The 19252-nt window shown below is 38.8% G+C and overlaps 1 protein-coding gene and 1 long non-coding RNA gene across 2 annotated transcripts; both read left to right on the top strand.

Annotated features, from left to right (window-relative positions):
* The first annotated feature begins 10722 nt into the window (after positions 1 to 10722).
* On the top strand, positions 10723 to 14273 carry LOC114661510 (uncharacterized). Its single transcript, XR_003717844.2, has 4 exons — positions 10723 to 11454; positions 11685 to 11750; positions 12493 to 12635; positions 14127 to 14273. It is a non-coding gene; the product is annotated as an uncharacterized LOC114661510 (long non-coding RNA).
* An 865-nt stretch (positions 14274 to 15138) lies between these two features.
* On the top strand, positions 15139 to 18463 carry LOC114645068 (G2/M phase-specific E3 ubiquitin-protein ligase-like). The gene is made up of 4 exons (XM_028793012.2): positions 15139 to 15291; positions 16436 to 16605; positions 16845 to 17059; positions 18036 to 18463. The coding sequence occupies exons 1-4, from the start codon at positions 15154 to 15156 to the stop codon at positions 18272 to 18274; spliced, it is 762 nt and encodes a 253-aa protein (XP_028648845.2). The 5' UTR covers positions 15139 to 15153; the 3' UTR covers positions 18275 to 18463.
* The last annotated feature ends 789 nt before the right edge of the window (positions 18464 to 19252 follow it).

Below are 19252 nucleotides of genomic sequence, written 5' to 3'. Positions count from 1 at the left end.
TAAGGCCACAGACTTGAAAAACTAGATATCCATCCATCCATTGTCTCCCGCTTATCCGAGGTCGGGTCGCGGGGGCAGCAGCTTGAGCAGAGATGCCCAGACTTCCCTCTCCCCGGCCACTTCTTCTAGCTCTTCTGGGAGAATCCCAAGGCGTTCCTAGGCCAGTCGAGAGACATAGTCCCTCCAGCGTGTCCTGGGTCTTCCCCGGGGCCTCCTCCCGGTTGGACGTGCCCGGAACACCTCACCAGGGAGGCGTCCAGGAGGCATCCTGATCAGATGCCCGAGCCACCTCATCTGACTCCTCTCGATGCGGAGGAGCAGCGGCTCTACTCTGAGCCCCTCCCGGATGACTGAGCTTCTCACCCTATCTTTAAGGGAAAGCCCAGACACCCTGCGGAGGAAACTCATTTCAGCCGCTTGTATTCGCGATCTTGTTCTTTCGGTCACTACCCATAGCTCATGACCATAGGTGAGGGTAGGAACATAGATCGACTGGTAAATTGAGAGCTTCGCCTTGTGGCTCAGCTCCTTTTTCACCACGACAGACCGATGCAATGCCCGCATTACTGCGGATGCCGCACCGATCCGCCTGTCGATCTCACGCTCCATTCTTCCCTCACTCGTGAACAAGACCCCGAGATACTTGAACTCCTCCACTTGGGGCAGGATCTCGCTACCAACCCTGAGAGGGCACTCCACCCTTTTCCGGCTGAGGACCATGGTCTCGGATTTGGAGGTGCTGATTCTCATCCCAGCCGCTTCACACTCGGCTGCGAACCGATCCAGAGAGAGCTGAAGACAACATCATCTGCAAAAAGCAGTGACCCAATCCTGAGCCCACCAAACCGGACCCCCTCAACACCCTGGCTGCGCCTAGAAATTCTGTCCATAAAAGTTATGAACAGAATCGGTGACAAAGGGCAGCCCTGGCGGAGTCCAACTCTCACTGGAAACGGGTTTGACTTACTGCCGGCAATGCGGACCAAGCTCTGGCACTGATCGTACAGGGACTGAACAGCCCTTATCAGGGGGGCCGGTACCCCATACTCTCGGAGTACCCCCCACAGGATTCCCCGAGGGACACAGTCAAATGCCTTTTCTAAGTCCACAAAACACATGTAGACTGGTTGGGCAAACTCCCATGCACCCTCCAGGACCCTGCTAAGGGTATAGAGCTGGTCCACTGTTCCGCGACCTGGACGAAAACCACACTGTTCCTCCTGAATCCGAGGCTCGACTATCCGACGGACCCTCCTCTCCAGGACCCCTGAATAGACTTTTCCAGGGAGGCTGAGGAGTGTGATCCCTCTGTAGTTGGAACACACCCTCCGATCCCCCTTCTTAAAGAGGGGGACCACCACCCCGGTCTGCCAATCCAGAGGCACTGTCCCTGATGTCCATGCGATGTTGCAGAGGCGTGTCAGCCAAGACAGTCCTACAACATCCAGAGCCTTGAGGAACTCCGGGCGTATCTCATCCACCCCCGGGGCCCTGCCACCAAGGAGTTTTTTGACCACCTCGGTGACCTCAGTCCCAGAGATGGGGGAGCCCACCTCTGAGTCCCCAGGCTCTGCTTCCTCATTGGAAGGCATGTTAATGGGATTGAGGAGGTCTTCGAAGTATTCCCCCCACCGACCCACAACGTCCCGAGTCGAGGTCAGCAGCGCACCATCCCCACCATATACAGTGTTGACACTGCACTGCTTCCCCTTCCTGAGACGCCGGATGGTGGACCAGAATCTCCTCGAAGCCGTCCGAAAGTCATTCTCCATGGCCTCCCCAAACTCCTCCCACGCCCAAGTTTTTGCCTCAGCAACCACCAAAGCCGCATTCCGCTTGGCCTGCCGGTACCTATCAGCTGCCTCCGGGGTCCCACAGGACAAAAGGGTCCCGTAGGACTCCTTCTTCAGCTTGACGGCATCCTTCACCGCCGGTGTCCACCAGCGGGTTCGGGGATTGCCGCCACGACAGGCACTGACCACCTTACGGCCACAGCTCCGGTCAGCTGCCTCAACAATAGAGGCACGGAACATGGCCCATTCGGACTCAATGTCCCCCACCTCCCTCGGGATGTGGTCGAAGTTCTGCCGGAGGTGGGAGTTGAAGCTACTTCTGACAGGGGGCTCTGCCAGACGTTCCCAGCAGACCCTCACAACACGCCTGACCGGCATCCTCCCCCACCATCGAAGCCAACTCACCACCAGGTGGTGATCAGTTGACAGCTCCGCCCCTCTCTTCACCCGAGTGTCCAAGACATGTGGCCGCAAGTCCGACGACACGACCACAAAGTCGATCATCGAACTGAGGCCTAGGGTGTCCTGGTGCCAAGTGCACATATGAACACCCCTATGCTTGAACATGGTGTTCGTTATGGACAATCCGTGACGAGCACAGAAGTCCAATAACAAAACACCGCTCGGGTTCAGATCAGGGGGGCCATTCCTCCCAATCACGCCCTTCCAGGTCTCACTGTCATTGCCCACGTGAGCATTGAAGTCTCCCAGCAGAACGAGGGAGTCCCCAGAAGGTATGCCCTCTAGCACCCCCTCCAGGGACTCCAAAAAGGGTGGGTACTCCGAACTGCTGTTCGGTGCATACGCACAAACAACAGTTAGGACCCGTCCCCCCACCCGAAGGCGAAGGGAGGCTACCCTCTCGTCCACCGGGGTAAACCCCAATGTACAGGCTCCAAGTTGGGGGGCAATAAGTATACCCACACCTGCTCGGCGCCTCTCACTGGGGGCAACTCCAGAGTGGTAGAGAGTCCAGCCCCTCTCAAGGAGATTGGTTCCAGAGTCCAAGCTGTGCGTCGAGGTGAGCCCGACTATATCTAGCCGGAACCTCTCAACTTCGCGCACTAGCTCAGGCTCCTTCCCCTTCAGAGAGGTGACATTCCACGTCCCAAGAGCCAGTTTCTGTAGCCGAGGATCGGACCGCCAAGGTCCCCGCCTTCGGCCACCACCCAACTCACACTGCACCCGACCTCCTTGGCCCCTCCCATAGGTGGTGAGCCCATGGGAAGGGGGACCCACGTTGCCTCTTCGGGCTGTGCCCGGCCGAGCCCCATGGGTGCAGGCCCGGCCACCAGGCGCTCGCCATCGAGCCCCACCTCCAGGCCTGGCTCCAGAGTGGGGCCCCGGTGACCCGCGTCCGGGCAAGGGAAAACGCCGTCCAAAATGGTTTTTCTTCATAGGAGGTTTGTTTAACCGCTCTTTGTCTCATCCCTCACCTAGGACCAGTTTGCCTTGGGTGGCCCTACCAGGGGCATAAAGCCCCGGACAACAGAGCTCCTAGGATCATTGGGACACGCAAACCCCTCCACCACGATAAGGTGACGGTTAAAGGAGGGGTAAAAAAACTAGATAGTCGTTTCAAAAGTATCTGATGAGATATGGTGTCAAATGCAGAGCTGAGGTCAATAAGCACAAGAATTGATAAAAGTCCCATGTTAGGTGTCCGGAGCAGATCATTTGTGATTTTGACCAGGACAGTTTCTGTGCTGTGTTAAGGACAAACCCAGATTGAAACTGTTCAAAAAGGTTATTTTTTGAAAGATGGGACTGAAATTCTGAGGCAGCTAACTTTTCGAGAACTTTAGAAATGAATGGAACATTTGAGATAGCCCGATAATTGTTAAGGATATTAGGGTCTAAACCAGGTTTTTTCAGAATTGGAGTAATTGAGGCTGTTTTTAGTGAGAGGGGGGCTGTGCCTGTAGTAAGGGAACAGTTAACTATAGTAGTTATTATGGGGGAAATATGTGACAGACAAGATCTAATTGGCATGTGGAAGAATTAGATTTTGTTATAAGCTCCGAGATATCATTTTCAGCGGGTAAACTGAAATCTGAGAATAGGGTGGTTGGTAAGGGAATATGGGTGATAGTGGAAAGTATGTCATTTTCTACATAAATAGAAGAAGCAAGTTGCTGGTGGATTTTTTCAATTTTTGAGCTGAAGAAATCCAAAAAAGTACAGCAGTATATAACAGAAAGGTCATGGTAAGCGACATTTTCTGGTGGTGTACATTAGTCTATTCATTGTAGAAAAAACAGCTCTAGTATTTTTCCCTCCTGCATTGATAATGTTAGAATAGTACAAGGGGGGCTCTGCCCCCTGCTCGCTTCGCTCGCCTACCCCCATTGTTGGGTATCCTGAAATACATTAGTCGAGCTCATTCGTCTTGGAGCCATGCTCGCTTTGCTTGCGGCATTTCAGACGCGCGGTGTAGGCGCCTGCGTTCATTGATTTTATCCAGCCTGGCTCGTGTTTGTATATCCGTCAGTCGAGCTCGTTCGTTTTGAACCCGTGCCTGCTTTGCTTCCGCAGTTTCAGACGCGCGTTGTAGGCACCTGCGTTCATTGATCTTATCTAGGTGGGCTCGTGTTTGTATTGTTGAGCTGTATTGTGTTTGAATTCGGTGTAAAGCGTTCAGCGGTTTGTACAATCCCAAGCAGCACATTATTCCTAACTTCTCTCCGCAGTAGTGCCACTCACAATATGGCGGTGACGCCTGCGCCTTCTGTAGTAGTGCCACTCACAATATGGCGGTGACGCCTGCGCCTTCTGTACTATCATTGTGGACCTGTGGGGCCGCCGTAGCCTCTTCCGTTTGAATCTGGGCTGCAGCGCAGAATCCTCTTTTTTGTGTGGCCGTGTCGGTAGTCATTAGCTATGGGCGCGTTGTTGCTTCATTTCTCATTCACGTCAGTTGAGCTCTTTCGTTTTTGGGCTGTGACTCCTTTGTGCGCGGTGGATACAACTTCACTTGCGGTGTATGAGACGTGCGCTGTACGCGCCTGCGCAGTACGTCTCATGGTCCCATCGCCGTGTACCTGCGTCCATGCCATCTGGTTTACGATTACGTTAGTAATATGGATACAGTTTTAGCAGCAGAGAGAGCATTTTTGTATTTTAACATATGATCTGAATACATTTCCTTGTGTACAACAAGACCCGTCTTTTTAGCTAGGCGCTCCAACTGTCAGCCCATGGCTTTGAGCTGATGGAGTTCAGATGTAAACCAGGGAGCAGTGCGAATAAATGAAACAGTCCTGTTTTTTTAAGGGAGCTAGTGTATCAAAGGCAGAAGACAGAACAGCATTGTAAAGGTCTACTAATTCTGATGGTGTGGTAGCAGGAGAAACAGGCTGGAATTGCAATAAATTTATAAGGCTCTCTGGGTTTACATGCTTGACATTACGATATGAAATTACACGCTGAACCTTAATTTTACTGAGAGGTAAGCTAACATCAAATGTAATCATTTTGTGATCTGAGATAGGTAATTCAGTAGGAATAAGATTGTGAGATATGATACCAGTGCAGCAAACTGAGTCTAAAATATGACCCTTGTTATGAGTCGAAAAGTTGACATATTGAATTAAATTAAAACAGTCAAGGATTTCATTAAAATCATTTATCAGTGCATCAGTTGGTATGTCAATGTGTATGTTAAAATCACCCATGAGAATGACATTAGTACACATTGCACACAAAGTTGTTAAAACAGTAAAACGTTCTGCAATAAAAACATTTGATAGTTTAAGAGTTCTATATAAAACAACAATTATAATAGGTGAAGGTCCGCAGAGTTTGCCAACTAACAGTTCAAAGGATGGATACACTGGAAGAGGTATCGGTGATAATTTTAGGTCTTTGCGGTTAATTATTGCGAGACCGCCTCCCTTCCCCAAAGAACAGGATTTAGAGATGCAGACAAACCCCAGAGGGAGAGCTTGATTTAGATGAAAATAATCACCAGGTTGCTGCCAAGTCTCCGTAAGACATAAACAGTCCATCTTAGTGTCTGTAATAAAATCACCAATCAGCAGAGCTTTGTTAGAGATATATCGAGTATTACATAATCCAAACTTCAAAGCGTCTATGGAAATATATTCCAGTGATTTTATCAGAGGAATCAGCACATTATGATCAATACGTCATTCAAAAATACGAGGACAAGTGCATCCTTCAGACCAAAGTGAAGGAATAGACCCGCTACTACTCGTGCTGAGACAAAAACGACGACGGTGAATATAGTTTGGTCGTTGGAGAATGGTGCAGTGCAACAGCAATTCACAGTTTGTTCGAAGTCGATACAATTCATCTGGTGATTATTTAAGTTTTGCAGACTGCATTAGATAACAAAATAGACATAGTAATCCATGACAACCAATTGAGGTTTATCATAGCAGATTTCCAGATATCACCCAAGCAAATTCCAGATTGTAAGCAAAGCAATTTACCCCTTGTGTACCTACTTGGCCCAATTAAAATAACATGTTAGCCAGTAGACTGTCACCACTGGGATTTCCACAAGCACTCAGCAATTGACAAGGGGCAGTTTCTACCACCTATTCATCAAAGCTAGTGAGAAAGTTTCTACTTACCCACACAGGTTGCAGCCAGCAAAGAACAGTTCTACAAGGGCTTGTGTTAAGGCCAAAACAAATACGTGTTATCAGTTTTTAATCCAATGCAAAGGTGAAGGAAGATACGAGGCAAAAGGCAAAACACGAGTAAAAAAAACAACTAGTAAAAGTACACAAACAGAGCACCGGCCGACAGAAATGCCAGCATTCACTTCCGGTTCCGGACACCTGTCGACCTCAATAGAATAGAAGCCACAATTGATGATACTTTTGAAAAACTTTTACACATCTGAAAAAGCCATTTTTTCTTACCATTTTATTTTGAACATAGATGTGAATACTTTTGGTTTGAGTGTCATTTTATATCCGGTTTGTGATCAACAAGAACACCAAATCAAGTATTTATGTCAAATTGTTAAAGGAATTTAATTATTCTGCTCTCACAAAGGACTGTCTGGCAATAAAATGGGCGATTGAAATGCTCTTTTATTACTTATGGGAATAGATAGATAGATAGATAGATAGATAGATAGATAGATAGATAGATAGATAGATAGATAGATAGATAGATAGATAGATAGATAGATAGATAGATAGATAGATAGATAGATAGATAGATAGATAGATAGATAGATCTTTATGCAGCTTTACACTAGTTACTGATCACACACCTTTACAATGGTTCTAAAGGAATAAGAAGCTAATTCAAGACTCACTACACAGTTTTTTTGATTGCAGCCTTTTACTTTTTTTAGTCCAGCACCATCTCAGTAAGCAACATATTAACACTTTTTATCCTGACTGACAGATCCTGTTACACTATTAATTTATGACATTGTATGGATACAACGAAAACACACCACCTTACAGACATGTCAGAAAGATGCTGGAGCAGCTGAATGTTAAGTGCCTTAAGGTGCAAGTCTCATATCTCATGATAATAAAGCATTTAAGACCTAGTTTCTAAAGCAAGAAGTCTTTCCTCAGCTGGGGTGTCTCTGTCTTTCAGATCCTGGAAGGTGGCATCCTCAGCACTCTGCAGGAAAGCAGCTCTGAAGAAGATGCCTTTGAATTTTGTCAAATCTGAGAAGCCATGAGCAGAGTTGAGTTTTGTTGAAGATGAAGTTTTCTTAGGTGTTTTTAACTGTTGTTGACTCCAAAAATGACTTCTGCAAGCTCCAGAATAAAGTGTGCTTGGAAATAAACTGTTTATTAATTCTCTTAGTGCAAACCAGAGCCCAGAATGCAAGAATATTAATTAAGTATAATCAAACTAATGCAAGAAAGACAATTCACTGTAACATGTGGTTTGATATACCATTGATGTAATATAATGTGGGAAAGTTGTATAATATCTGTAATATGATCAGTAATTTTACAATTTTCTAGATGAAGTAACCTCTGGTTTAAGTTTTACCAATATTACAGATTAATGATACTGTATACTATTTAATTTCAGATTATTAAGACATGGCAGTGCAATAAAAAGTATAGCTAGTACACTGATGCAGAAAGATGTAGTGACAATATAGTACATGAGAGAATGTCACAGCAGACACACACATTTAAAATAAATGCATAAATAAAAAGTATCACATATAAACATGCAAGATGCAACAGACAAAACAAGTAACAATAAGATCTTAAAACTGAATCACTAATGCAAGTAACCTTAAAAAAAAGAAACTCTAGATATGATTAAGAGATATTAATCATAGCATCACAACACCTGTACTCTTGGTAAATGGTACAGTATACAGACACATTAATACATCTTTGAGATTTTTCCTAAAATAAATCTTAAGTATTTTTGCTTCTAGAAATAATTTCTAAAAGAATGCTAAAAATTTTGAACTTCATTATTAATTACATTATGGTAGTTATGATTCTATTAATTACATCATTCTCCTCATATGTAACTTCATAATTTTAGACTAATTTAATTGACTTATCTTTATTATACGCATGAACTAAAAGTTAGACATTCCCCTTAAGGCATCATGTCAGTTCTGCGACACAGTGATGTATGAGCCTGCCAACTAGTGGTTTGAATTCCAACTGAACCTCTAGAGCACAAGAAATATATTTTCAATGATGCTGTAAGATAATTTTTTCCTTAATTAAAACTGAATTGTAATTAACTTGCACTGAAGATTGTGAATTGGAAATGCTGGCACTTCTAAATACATCTAACTTCAGATCTAAATCTTTGAATTATTGCCATATTGTCTAGATTTCTGTACTTCAAAAACACAATTGTATTAAAGGTAATGCTAAACTCTTATGTGTATTCTCATGGCCACTTCCCCTTCTCACTGAAAGTTACCACACAAAGGCCCAAGCATAGGTCTCACCACCTCACAGAATACAAAAAAAGAAAAAAAAAAAAAAAAAAAAAAAAAAAATATATATATACCCCCTCCACGTAATTTTTTGCTATATATTGCCTTTGATTCATGTAAGTCTAAGCATTATCCTCTGATGAAGACCCCTGGCAGGGATTGAAATCTCAGGAATAAAAATTACTTTATGATACGTGATTCATTTTTCTCCCTTTGTGGATCTCCAGCTGCATATATATATATATATATATATATATATATATATATATATATATATATATATATATATATATATATATATATATATCCATCCATCCAACCATTTTCCAACCCGCTGAATCCAAACAGGGTCACGGGGATCTGCTGGAGCCAATCCCAGCCAACACAGGGCACAAGGCAGGGAACCAATCCCGGGCAGGGTGCCAACCCACCGCAGGACACACACAAACACACCCACACACCAAACACACATTAGGGCCAATTTAGAATCGCCAATCCACCTAACCTGCATGTCTTTTGATTGTGGGAGGAAACCCACGCAGACATGGGGAGAACATGCAAACTCCACGCAGGGAGGACCCGGGAATCGAACCCAGGTCCCCAGGTCTCCCAACTGCGAGGCAGCAGCGCTACCCACTGCGCCACCGTTCCGCTATATATATATATATATATATATATACATACATATATATATATGTATATATATATATATATATATACATATATATATATATATATATATATACATTCATACATATTATGGGGTGCCAAACAGGCAAATACATTGATTTTCTGAATATATAAAGTCATTTTCGGAATATATAAAGTCATTGTTGGAATATATAAAGTCATTGTTGGAATATATAAAGTCATTACTCATTATATAAAGTCACTGTCGAAATATATAAAGTAATTCCTGAATATATAAAGTCAAAACTTGAATATATAAAGTCAGCGTCGGAATATATAAAGTAATTCCCGAATATATAAAGTCAAAACTTGAATATATAAAGTCATCGTCGGAATATATAAAGTCATTGTCGGAATATATAAAGTCAAAACTTGAATATATAAAGTCAGCGTTGGAATATATAAAGTCATTCCTGATTATATAAAGTCATTGTCGAAATATATAAAGTAATTTCCGAATATATAAAGTCAAAACTTGAATATATAAAGTCAGTTTTGGAATATATGAAGTAATTCCCGAATATATAAAGTCAAAACTTGAATATATAAAGTCAGCTTTGGAATATATAAAGTAATTCCTGAATATATAAAGTCAAAACTTGAATATATAAAGTCGGTGTCGGAATATATAAAGTCATTGCCGAATATCTAGAGTGAATCGACTCAGGCACATGTTTAGTAAACTCTGTGGGGTCCTAATACAGTGAAATGAAACAAGTTAACCGAAAGTTAGTCAAAATGTTAATAAAAATAAATTTCAACTAATATTTTCATATAGGCCTAATATTTGTGCTCCTCTTTTATATATATATATATATATATATATATATATATATATATATATATATATATATATATATATTTAATTTTTCGATGGGCGCCTTATGAGACATTCCTCACAAGACTGACCGACTGTGAGAGAAGTTTCAGAAAAGCGTTGTACAAAAAATACAATAAGAATTAGTAGTTTTTGCATTTTGCAATGGATAGTAACACAGCAAGGCAGGTTGTAAGAAATTTAATTGAAAATGAAGAGTTCATAGATACTATTACAAATGCGTGCAGACCATATCCCCGCCCAAGTACAGTAGAACAAATCTGAATTGGCTACGTGTTCAACATCAACGGTGCACGCTTCTAGGCAATATCAAACACCTCAACAAGAAGTGAGCAGTATTTTCAGTAGAGGACATAAAGTGCAGTTGCCGGTGTACAATCTGAGAAAGAACTCTCGAGCTTCAAGTGGATTTTACAGGTACGTACAGTCTGTAAAGCAGAAGCGGGGATAGACAAACTGCCTAAATTAAAGACATTTTCGTTCTTTGCCCTGTGGCGGAGAACAATCAGGCTTATGTTTATCCAAATGATAACAAAACAGTAAGCTTTTTTCTAATTTAAAGCGTTTTGCCCTTCTACCGGTTGTGATTTTTTACAGTGGGACACAGCTAATATAATTTAAAATTCTTCCGAAATTAAACGGTTCATTTGGCTTTCGGTAGCATGTATATTTGAATGTCTTTATTTTAGAAAACTTATTGGATCGGGAAAGCCGTCAGTAGAACATCCGACGTTTTCCAAAGAAGTGGTACTCCTTCCAGATGCTGAATGCCAGAAAGTGCCCAGAGCTGCAATTAAAGCGTGGCTGTTCGAGTCTGGTCATATCAAGTCAGCGGTGGAATTCAAAGTGTGTTGGGATGAAGGCATGGTGATGAAGGCTGTTCGTGAAGCGTTCAAGCCAAAGCTTGATACATGCGGGTTAGTATTGCATTTCCTTTTGTATATTTCTTTCGCTGGAAGTGCATATCTTGTAAATGTAAAATTTAATAAACTATTGTTTTATGTTTTATATTTAATTGTAATTATGTATTACGTTATCTATCAATTTTTAATCTTAGGCTTCAAATTTTACTTGGATGTCACAGCAAACTGGTGGTGCCATCCTTGACGAGCCTCCAAACTTTAAATGGCTTTGTGATTAAAAAGATATTTCATCAGAAGTCTATCTATATAAGACCAGATACAACACTGTTGACTTTTCCTGAGGCATCTGTAAGTTTGTATTTTAAAAACGGTTTTATATTGGACATCAGTTTATACTTGGAGATTGTCCCTGTAACAAATTAATGTTACAGGTTTGCACGTGTATGTATTCTTAATTTTACTTAGGTAGTTACCAAAGAAATGTTTTGAAAATTTTAAAATGAAGGCTGTGGAATACTTTAATTGCTAAATTTAAATATTTTTACATGTGATATTATTATTAATATATTTTATTTTAGCCATCAAATTCTGAAGGAGAAATAATTGAGGAGCAGAAGAGTGAAAGAGATTTTGAATCTTTAGAAGTATGTGAATGCTTTAATATCAGTATACAATGACTTGGGTTGGTACAGCTTATTATAATAATGCACTGTTTTTAAAAAAAAACTGAGACCAGTTTTTAACATCATTGGTAAATCTGAATAGGTGTGAAGAGGTGTTGCAGGAGTTTTCTATTTACAATATACATGGAATTTTGTAATTGTCCCAGTTTATACTGTTTAAAATTTTAAAAGTAGTAGTATTTATAAACACCTTTCTTATACACCTTTGTTTTAAGTTTCTTTCTTATCTGTTGTCCACTTTTTGATGTTTTACTGTACCGTGATTTAATAATGAAATATCACTTTAAATTGTAAAGGCAAGTTTTTAAAAAAGAAACCCACCATCATATAGTGTAATTTTTAATGCTACTTCACCGCTCCGAGAGTCTAAGTACTAATCATGGCCTGGTAATCATGTGGAATGTGTGCATTCTTCTTTGGGCACTCTAGTTTTACTGCAATTTTGTCAAAGGATGAAGGTTAGGTTAGTAGACAGTTGTAATCTATGTTAGTTAAAATGGTCATTTGTGAGTGAGTTTAACCCACACTGACCTGGTATCTTGCTCAGAGTTAGTTTCAACTTAGCGCCAAATGCCGCCAGATATGGCTCTGTTGTCCTGAGAGTCATTTTCTTTATTAAATATATTCAAAGGTGCATGGTTTAAAGCATAATTAAATTTGTTATGTTTCTACAGTCATATTTATTTTTGATTTTTCATTATAGAAAAACAGAAGTGATGCCATTGATGCAATAAAAATTCATAGCACCGGAAAAGTACAAGAGCAATCTACTGTGTCTCTTAATCAAGGTGCAATTTTTACTCCGCTTGCACAAAACTTTAATGAGACATCAGGGGAGATTTACAGGTGGGTTACTGTTTAGAACTGCTCCCACAATCTGTTTAAGAAGAAAATGTTTTTTACATCAAAGATATTTGTGTTCCGGTCAGAAAAATGGCCAAAATCATCTTCTTGTCTTAAAGGTGATTTGTTTTCACTGTAGTACTTAGAACAGAAATGCTGTGGTTTGAAATGTCAAATCTGAAATACTGAATTGTGTGAAATGTAAAATTTAACTTTAATATTTTCCTCAAGTGATGGAAAAAAGTTTAATCCCAGGGTTTTTCTGGCAGTCCTCTAGATGTTGTAATTTTTAGAACATGTTCCAATTTTGGCAATAGTTAGAAAACACAGAAGAACGTTCAATATTTGGTTTATGTAGAGCAGTTCTGCAGCCTTTCTATGGAGGTCTAAGTGGTTACTTTTTTAAATAACTTAGACGTAATATTTTCAATGCAGTTTTTTTTTGTATAACATTTTTCTTGGAGTGTAGGCACAGAGCACTGGTTCTCTGGTAAATGCAAATGCAGACTTTACAAATGACTGTTTATATAATGGATGCACATACAGATACAGAATTGTTTTAAACAGACTGGAAAACAAAACAGTCTGAAATCTTGGAAAGTGAAAGGAAACTGGTTTTGTTGACAGGTCTAAACAGAGATGTTATAGTTTTGTACTTTAATTGATTAAATTGCTCAATTTTCAGAAGCTGTTTATACTTAAAGAGGATTGCTTGATTAAGGTTTTATTATTAATTATATTTCTGTTCACTTCTTATTCAGTCTTCCACTTTTTTTGCTTTCAAACCTTACTAAACATAAAAAAGAATTTTGTTATTTGCTTCAGCGTGTCATATCTTAGGTATGTCAGGCAAGGAAATGGAAAACCAAAATAACTAAAGTAAAACTGAAACTGACAGGATGCAATAATTTGTTCAGTGTTTGACAGTGTTTTAATTTAAGTGAAGTGAACATAATTTACTGTGTGTCCAGTGGGAAAGCCTAAACATTTTTATACATTCAAGCACATTAAATTTTTTTTCTCTCATTTAATTACTTTCCTTGTTGTCAGTATTTGAGTGCACTTTGTGAATTTTCTTTACATTTCATACATAAATTTTGAATACATTTGTATAAAAATGTATCAATATTTGCTTAAATTCATATATTAATATCAACTATATGTTGTCCACTGTATAGGATGGCACTTTCAAAGAACATTCTGTTGTCCTTTAAACTTGTTAATAGTTTGTTTACATTTGCAAGAATATTTTGGAGGTATCAAACTAAACAGTAAAACATAACCTACAGAAACCAATGTGCACAGTCCAACAATTGTTTGTGGAAAGATTTTACGATTTGATTAAAAGTACAGATTGTTAGTATACCAGGGACTTTTTTGTATTACTTTCAGAGTCCTACAAATTAAAGTTAAAGTTTTGCTTTGATTGCGAATAATTAATATTGTGAAATTAATTCTACAATATTTTCCTCTATGAACATTCTTTCTATATAGTGACTATGTTAACCTTCTTGAAAATGAAGAATACTTGTCTGAAGATTCCGATATTCAAGAAGCAATTAGCAGATCATTGATGGAAGAGACATTTAAAAGCCAGCAGTATGTAGTTTAAATTAATGTTGGGTTGAACCCCAAATATTTAAAAAAATTTTCACAGACAGTTTAAATGTATTGTTTAGCTGTAAATGTTTTATGATGTGTTCAATCAATTTATCTTTGGAATTTTCGGTAGACTGCTAGTCATAGCAAAAGGAAGCTGTAGGCCTGTAAATGTATATAACTTACTGAGATGCAGTTGCGACAGGATATTTCAGCATAAATCCTTATGTAGAATATTAACCGAGCAATATTTAAATTTTACAGAGATACATCATTGTCTGTTGAGCAAATACTGATGCCACTTACCACTGCAATAAATGAACATGAAGTTACTCGGTTCAATATAATGCGAAGAAATGTTTGGGATGGCACAGTGAGAGCAATGAGTAGACCAAACTTTACTCCAAAAAAAAGAATTGATGTAAAATTTACTGACGATATTGGCATTTCTGAAGGAGCAGTAGACCTTGGTGGTCCAAAACGTGAATATTTTCGCTTATGCCTGAAATATTTGAAAGATTACAGTGGAATGTTTGAGGGTGCTTCAGGGAGCAAACTTTTAAGTTGCAATTCAGCAGGTATGTTTGCAAAATTCTTTTTACTTTATTAGTTAATATTTGCCTAATGCCTTTATCCAATAAGATGAAAAATTTTGAGACAACAATTCATTCCATTTCTTTTTCAATTATAGCCCAGGTAGGAGTAGGGACTTGGTCACATAATGTCAGTGGGGGGATTTAAACCTACAACCTCAGTGTTTGACGTTCAAAGCCTTAACTGCTTGATTAAGTTATCGTTCTAATGGATTTTTATATAACTAAATGTTTTGCTTTTATGACTGATTTTTATAAAACCTTTTTTATCAATCTTTCATGCAGCATTAAAGGAAAATTGCTATTTTTTTGCGGGACAACTGATAGCAATGTCTGTTGTACATGGGGGGCAATCACCATGCTTTTTCTCCCCAATTCTTTATAAATCCTTGGCCAAAGGTCCAGAAAATACTGAAGCAGAAGTTGAGGATATTCTTGATATTGATATTCGTAATCAACTTATAGAGGTATGTTCAACACAACAATCTGTTGTTTTTTTATTTCTGATAAAATAGGTGCCCATGGGGGCCAATGCTGAACAACAGCAAAAAGCATCAGAAACGTCTGTGAAAAAAATCTTATCCACTTCAAGTCATTTACTTGTATGCTCACAATGTCTCAAACACACATGTATTTGTATTGAAATTTTGTTAAATAAACCACTTCCAGAAAATAGTATCATGAATGAAAATGTTACATACTCAAATGCGAGTGACCATTTCAGTTGAAGAACTGCATACCTCCTTAATTCATTGGTCACAAGTCCAGCCCAATAACCCCATAGATAGATAGATAGATAGATAGATAGATAGATAGATAGATAGATAGATAGATAGATAGATAGATAGATAGATAGATAGATAGATAGATAGATAGATAGATAGATAGATAGATAGATAGATAGATAGATAGATAGATAGATAGATAGATAGATAGATAGATAGATACTTTATTAATCCCAGGGGGAAATTCACATTAAGTCTGCCTCATGCTTGTGCACGTCTGAGATGCTTCAACAAGCAGAAGATCGGTTCAACTCTGCACTTTCACAAACTGATGCAAAATAATCCCAAGGTACTCCTGTTGTGGCTCAGCACTATGAAAATAAATCTAATAATGTTATGTAGGTCTACAGTTTTAAATACTAACTTATGGTTCGACATGTTCCATTTCAATTCACGAGAGCATTTTACAGAAGTGATTTATTTAACAATATTGTAGTTAAAGTACATGGGACATACGATGTGATGACTTGATGTGGATTATGTGACACTAGTAGGGTGTGATTTTTTCATTGGAGTTTTTATACTTTTTTCTCTTGTACAATGTTGTTCCCCATAGATGGCAGATCTATCAGAAGCAGTATATCCATTCTGCATAAAAACCTTAGATTAAAAATTATCTGTGCCATTATCAACAACTACATAGGGTAAGCAACAAATTACAAAAAAAAGGATAGAGCAATCCTTTAAATTTCTTGAATAAGTAATCTATACTACAGTCCACTGTTAAAGAAAGGGTAAGTAACAATCACAAAATTACATAGTTTACATTTGGTCCAATTTGTAAACAGAAAGTACCGTAATTTAATACTGTTATGTCTCCTTCTAGATAAAAACAGCTACATCAGACACACAATTGCAAGTGGCTATCAGTAGAGTATCCTGCATTTTAAGCCTTTCTGGGTGTTTCAAAAAAATCACCTTGGAAAATAAAGGAGCTGTTACCAAAGATGTGGCACATTGGTATGTGTTACAGAGAACAAGAACTCCATTTGAAAGGTATACAATATCAATTTCATTACATAAATATTTATTCCTTTTTATACCCTGAAAATTCAATGTACTTTTCTGAATTTCAGATATTTTATTTCATAAATTAATCAATATGTACTTAAAATATTTTATTGTGAAAGTGTTACTTACAGGTTCATTATTGTTACATATACATGTAACATATTTAATATGGAAGTAGTTATAGGAATTGGGTTTTACTGAGAATTTTTATTTTTTATTTATAGATTTCAAGAAGGACTGCAGAGCCTTGGAGTTCTTTCAGCATTGCAGCAGTTTCCACAGCAGCTTCAATCCCTTTTTATTAAATTGGAGAAAAAATTAACAGCTATTGAAGTTGAACAACTTTTCAAGTTTCGTATGTCAGAGGAAGGAAGCAACAGATATGAAGCTGAATTACTTGTAGTGGGATTTTGGAGAGACTATCTGCAAGATGCAGAATGTAATGTATAAAAATATGCTTATTCAAACATTGATTATTATAATATTACATGTATTTTACAGGTGGCATAGTAGAATACTACTACTTCACAGTTCCAGTGTTCTGAGGTGGAATTCCGCACCAGGTTGTTATTTGTGTGAAATTGTCATGTTCTCTCCATGTCTGCCTGGTTTAAGTTAAGTGGCATCACTGAATTGGCCTCGTGCAATTCTGAGTTGTGGGTGTGTGCTGTATTGTGTCCTGTGATTGACCGGTGTCATATCCAGGGACTGTCCAGCCTGGTGACTGATGGTGCCAGGTTTCACCCTGGCTTCTTGAGACCCTTAACCTGATTACATGTATTTTACAATGTCATGTTATAATACTACAAAATAATAATTACATTTAAACTTCATGCTAAATGTTAAATGCTGTCCCAGTCATTAATCAAGGTTAGGTGTAATATTTAATTTTTTTGCTTGCCCTTTTAAACTGAGACACTCAATGAATGTACTGAGGCGCATAGTGTTACGAGTATTTCCTCTGTAGAAAATATAGATTTTTTTCTCTGCAGCTATGCGTCACCTAAGAGATGTAAAGTTGAAAATGGGGTAACATACTACAATGATGCAGGCCACATTAAGAAGTGGTTCAATGGGGTTTATAAAAAACTATATTTAATGCTTTGGTAAAATAATTGTTCTGGTATATTTTTGGTACATTCACCTTTGAAGCTTCAGCTGCTATACATGTGGGTTGTTTACATGCTACAGAACAAATTTGGTTTTCCCCAAATTCTATTCATAATGAAGAATGAAGCTGTAAGTTTATTGCATATCCCTTTGCAGAGTTAATTGTTTCAAATAGTCTGCACTGTACTGTTTTTCTTTTGTTACACAGTAAGATACCTAGCCCGCCATTGGTTGTGAAGTATAAAAATGTAAATTAAGCTACTAAAAATCTGTGCTAACTAAAGTAACTTTTTTCTTATTTTCAGTTTGTGTTGATGCAGTGACACTGGAAGAAATACTTATTTTTGCAACAGGAAGTGATTCAGTTCCTCCTCTTGGTTTCTTTCCTGAGCCATCTTTGGAGTTCTTGCACTGCAAGTCAAAATTCCCTTTGGCGAATACCTGCGACTGCATACTTAGGATTCCTCTAACCAACAATTATACTAACTTTAAAAACAATATGAATTTTGGCATTAGAAATTCCCCAGGGTTTGGAAAGGCTTAATGAAAATGATGATGTATATTTCAAACATTACACATTAAGCAATAAAAAAAATCTTTTGTGGTATTTGTACACTTTTCAACATCAGAATGTTTCATTTGCAAAAAGAACAAAGTTACACTGTGTTTTTAATTATTGTTCATATATTTGAAATAAATTAATTTTGTATTGTCAAGGAATCAGGTATTGTTTTCTCTATTAGCATTGCTTTTGGACTTGTTATTTAGGTGCAGGTTAAATGGCTTATTGTTATATTCATGACAGTGTATGAGTAAAGTGAATGGTAAAGTTATTTAATAGACTACTTCAATTTTGATGTTTTTGTGTTGTGGACAAAATCTGTGTTGTGAAAAAGTCATCATGGGCTTAATTAAAATTGTTAAAGGTTTTTTTTTTTTTTTAACTAATTTATTGGCCAATACTTGGGTTATAAGGAGGCTCAGTTTCAGATCTTTTTATGATTCAAAATAACACATTACATTTACAGGTATATAGGATTCTTCTCACTACTCAAAGCGATTTGGAATTGGGAGCCACTTCAGCCATCACCAATGTGTAGTATACACCTGGATGATGCAATGGCAGCCATTTGTGCCAGTACACTCAGCATACATTAGCTATTATGTGGTGAAGGGGGAAGAGAGATAGTTAGATAATTAAGGACAGGGGATGACTAGGGGTCCAGAATGTAGTGGGCGATTTAGCTTGGACATCAGGATACACCCTATTCTTTACGAAGCATGCCTACGGATCTTTACATGACCACAGAGCAAGTTAGAACTTCGGTTTTACATCTCATCTGAAGGACAGCACCATTTTTACAGCGTAGTGTCCCCATCACTGCAGTGGGGCATTGTCATCCCCACACAGACTACAGGGTAAGTGCCCCTGCTGGCCTCTCCATCAGCTCTTCCAGCAGCAATCCAAATGTTTCCTAGTTGGTCTAGTACTAAATGGGTCCAAATATGTTTAGCTTTAGGT

The sequence above is a fragment of the Erpetoichthys calabaricus genome, chromosome 12, assembly GCF_900747795.2.
Source record: "Erpetoichthys calabaricus chromosome 12, fErpCal1.3, whole genome shotgun sequence".
NCBI lineage: Eukaryota > Metazoa > Chordata > Cladistia > Polypteriformes > Polypteridae > Erpetoichthys > Erpetoichthys calabaricus.
This window is presented reverse-complemented; position numbering and strand designations above follow the sequence as displayed.

Bases quoted from the DNA above. Each gene is read 5' to 3' on its own strand.
- LOC114645068 (XM_028793012.2), top strand. From the start codon at position 15,154: ATGTCTGTTGTACATGGGGGGCAATCACCATGCTTTTTCTCCCCAATT. The intron at 16,606-16,844 runs GTATACAATATC...TTTTATTTATAG, and splicing joins ACAAGAACTCCATTTGAAAG to ATTTCAAGAAGGACTGCAGA. The intron at 17,060-18,035 runs GTAATGTATAAA...TCTTATTTTCAG, and splicing joins CTATCTGCAAGATGCAGAAT to TTTGTGTTGATGCAGTGACA.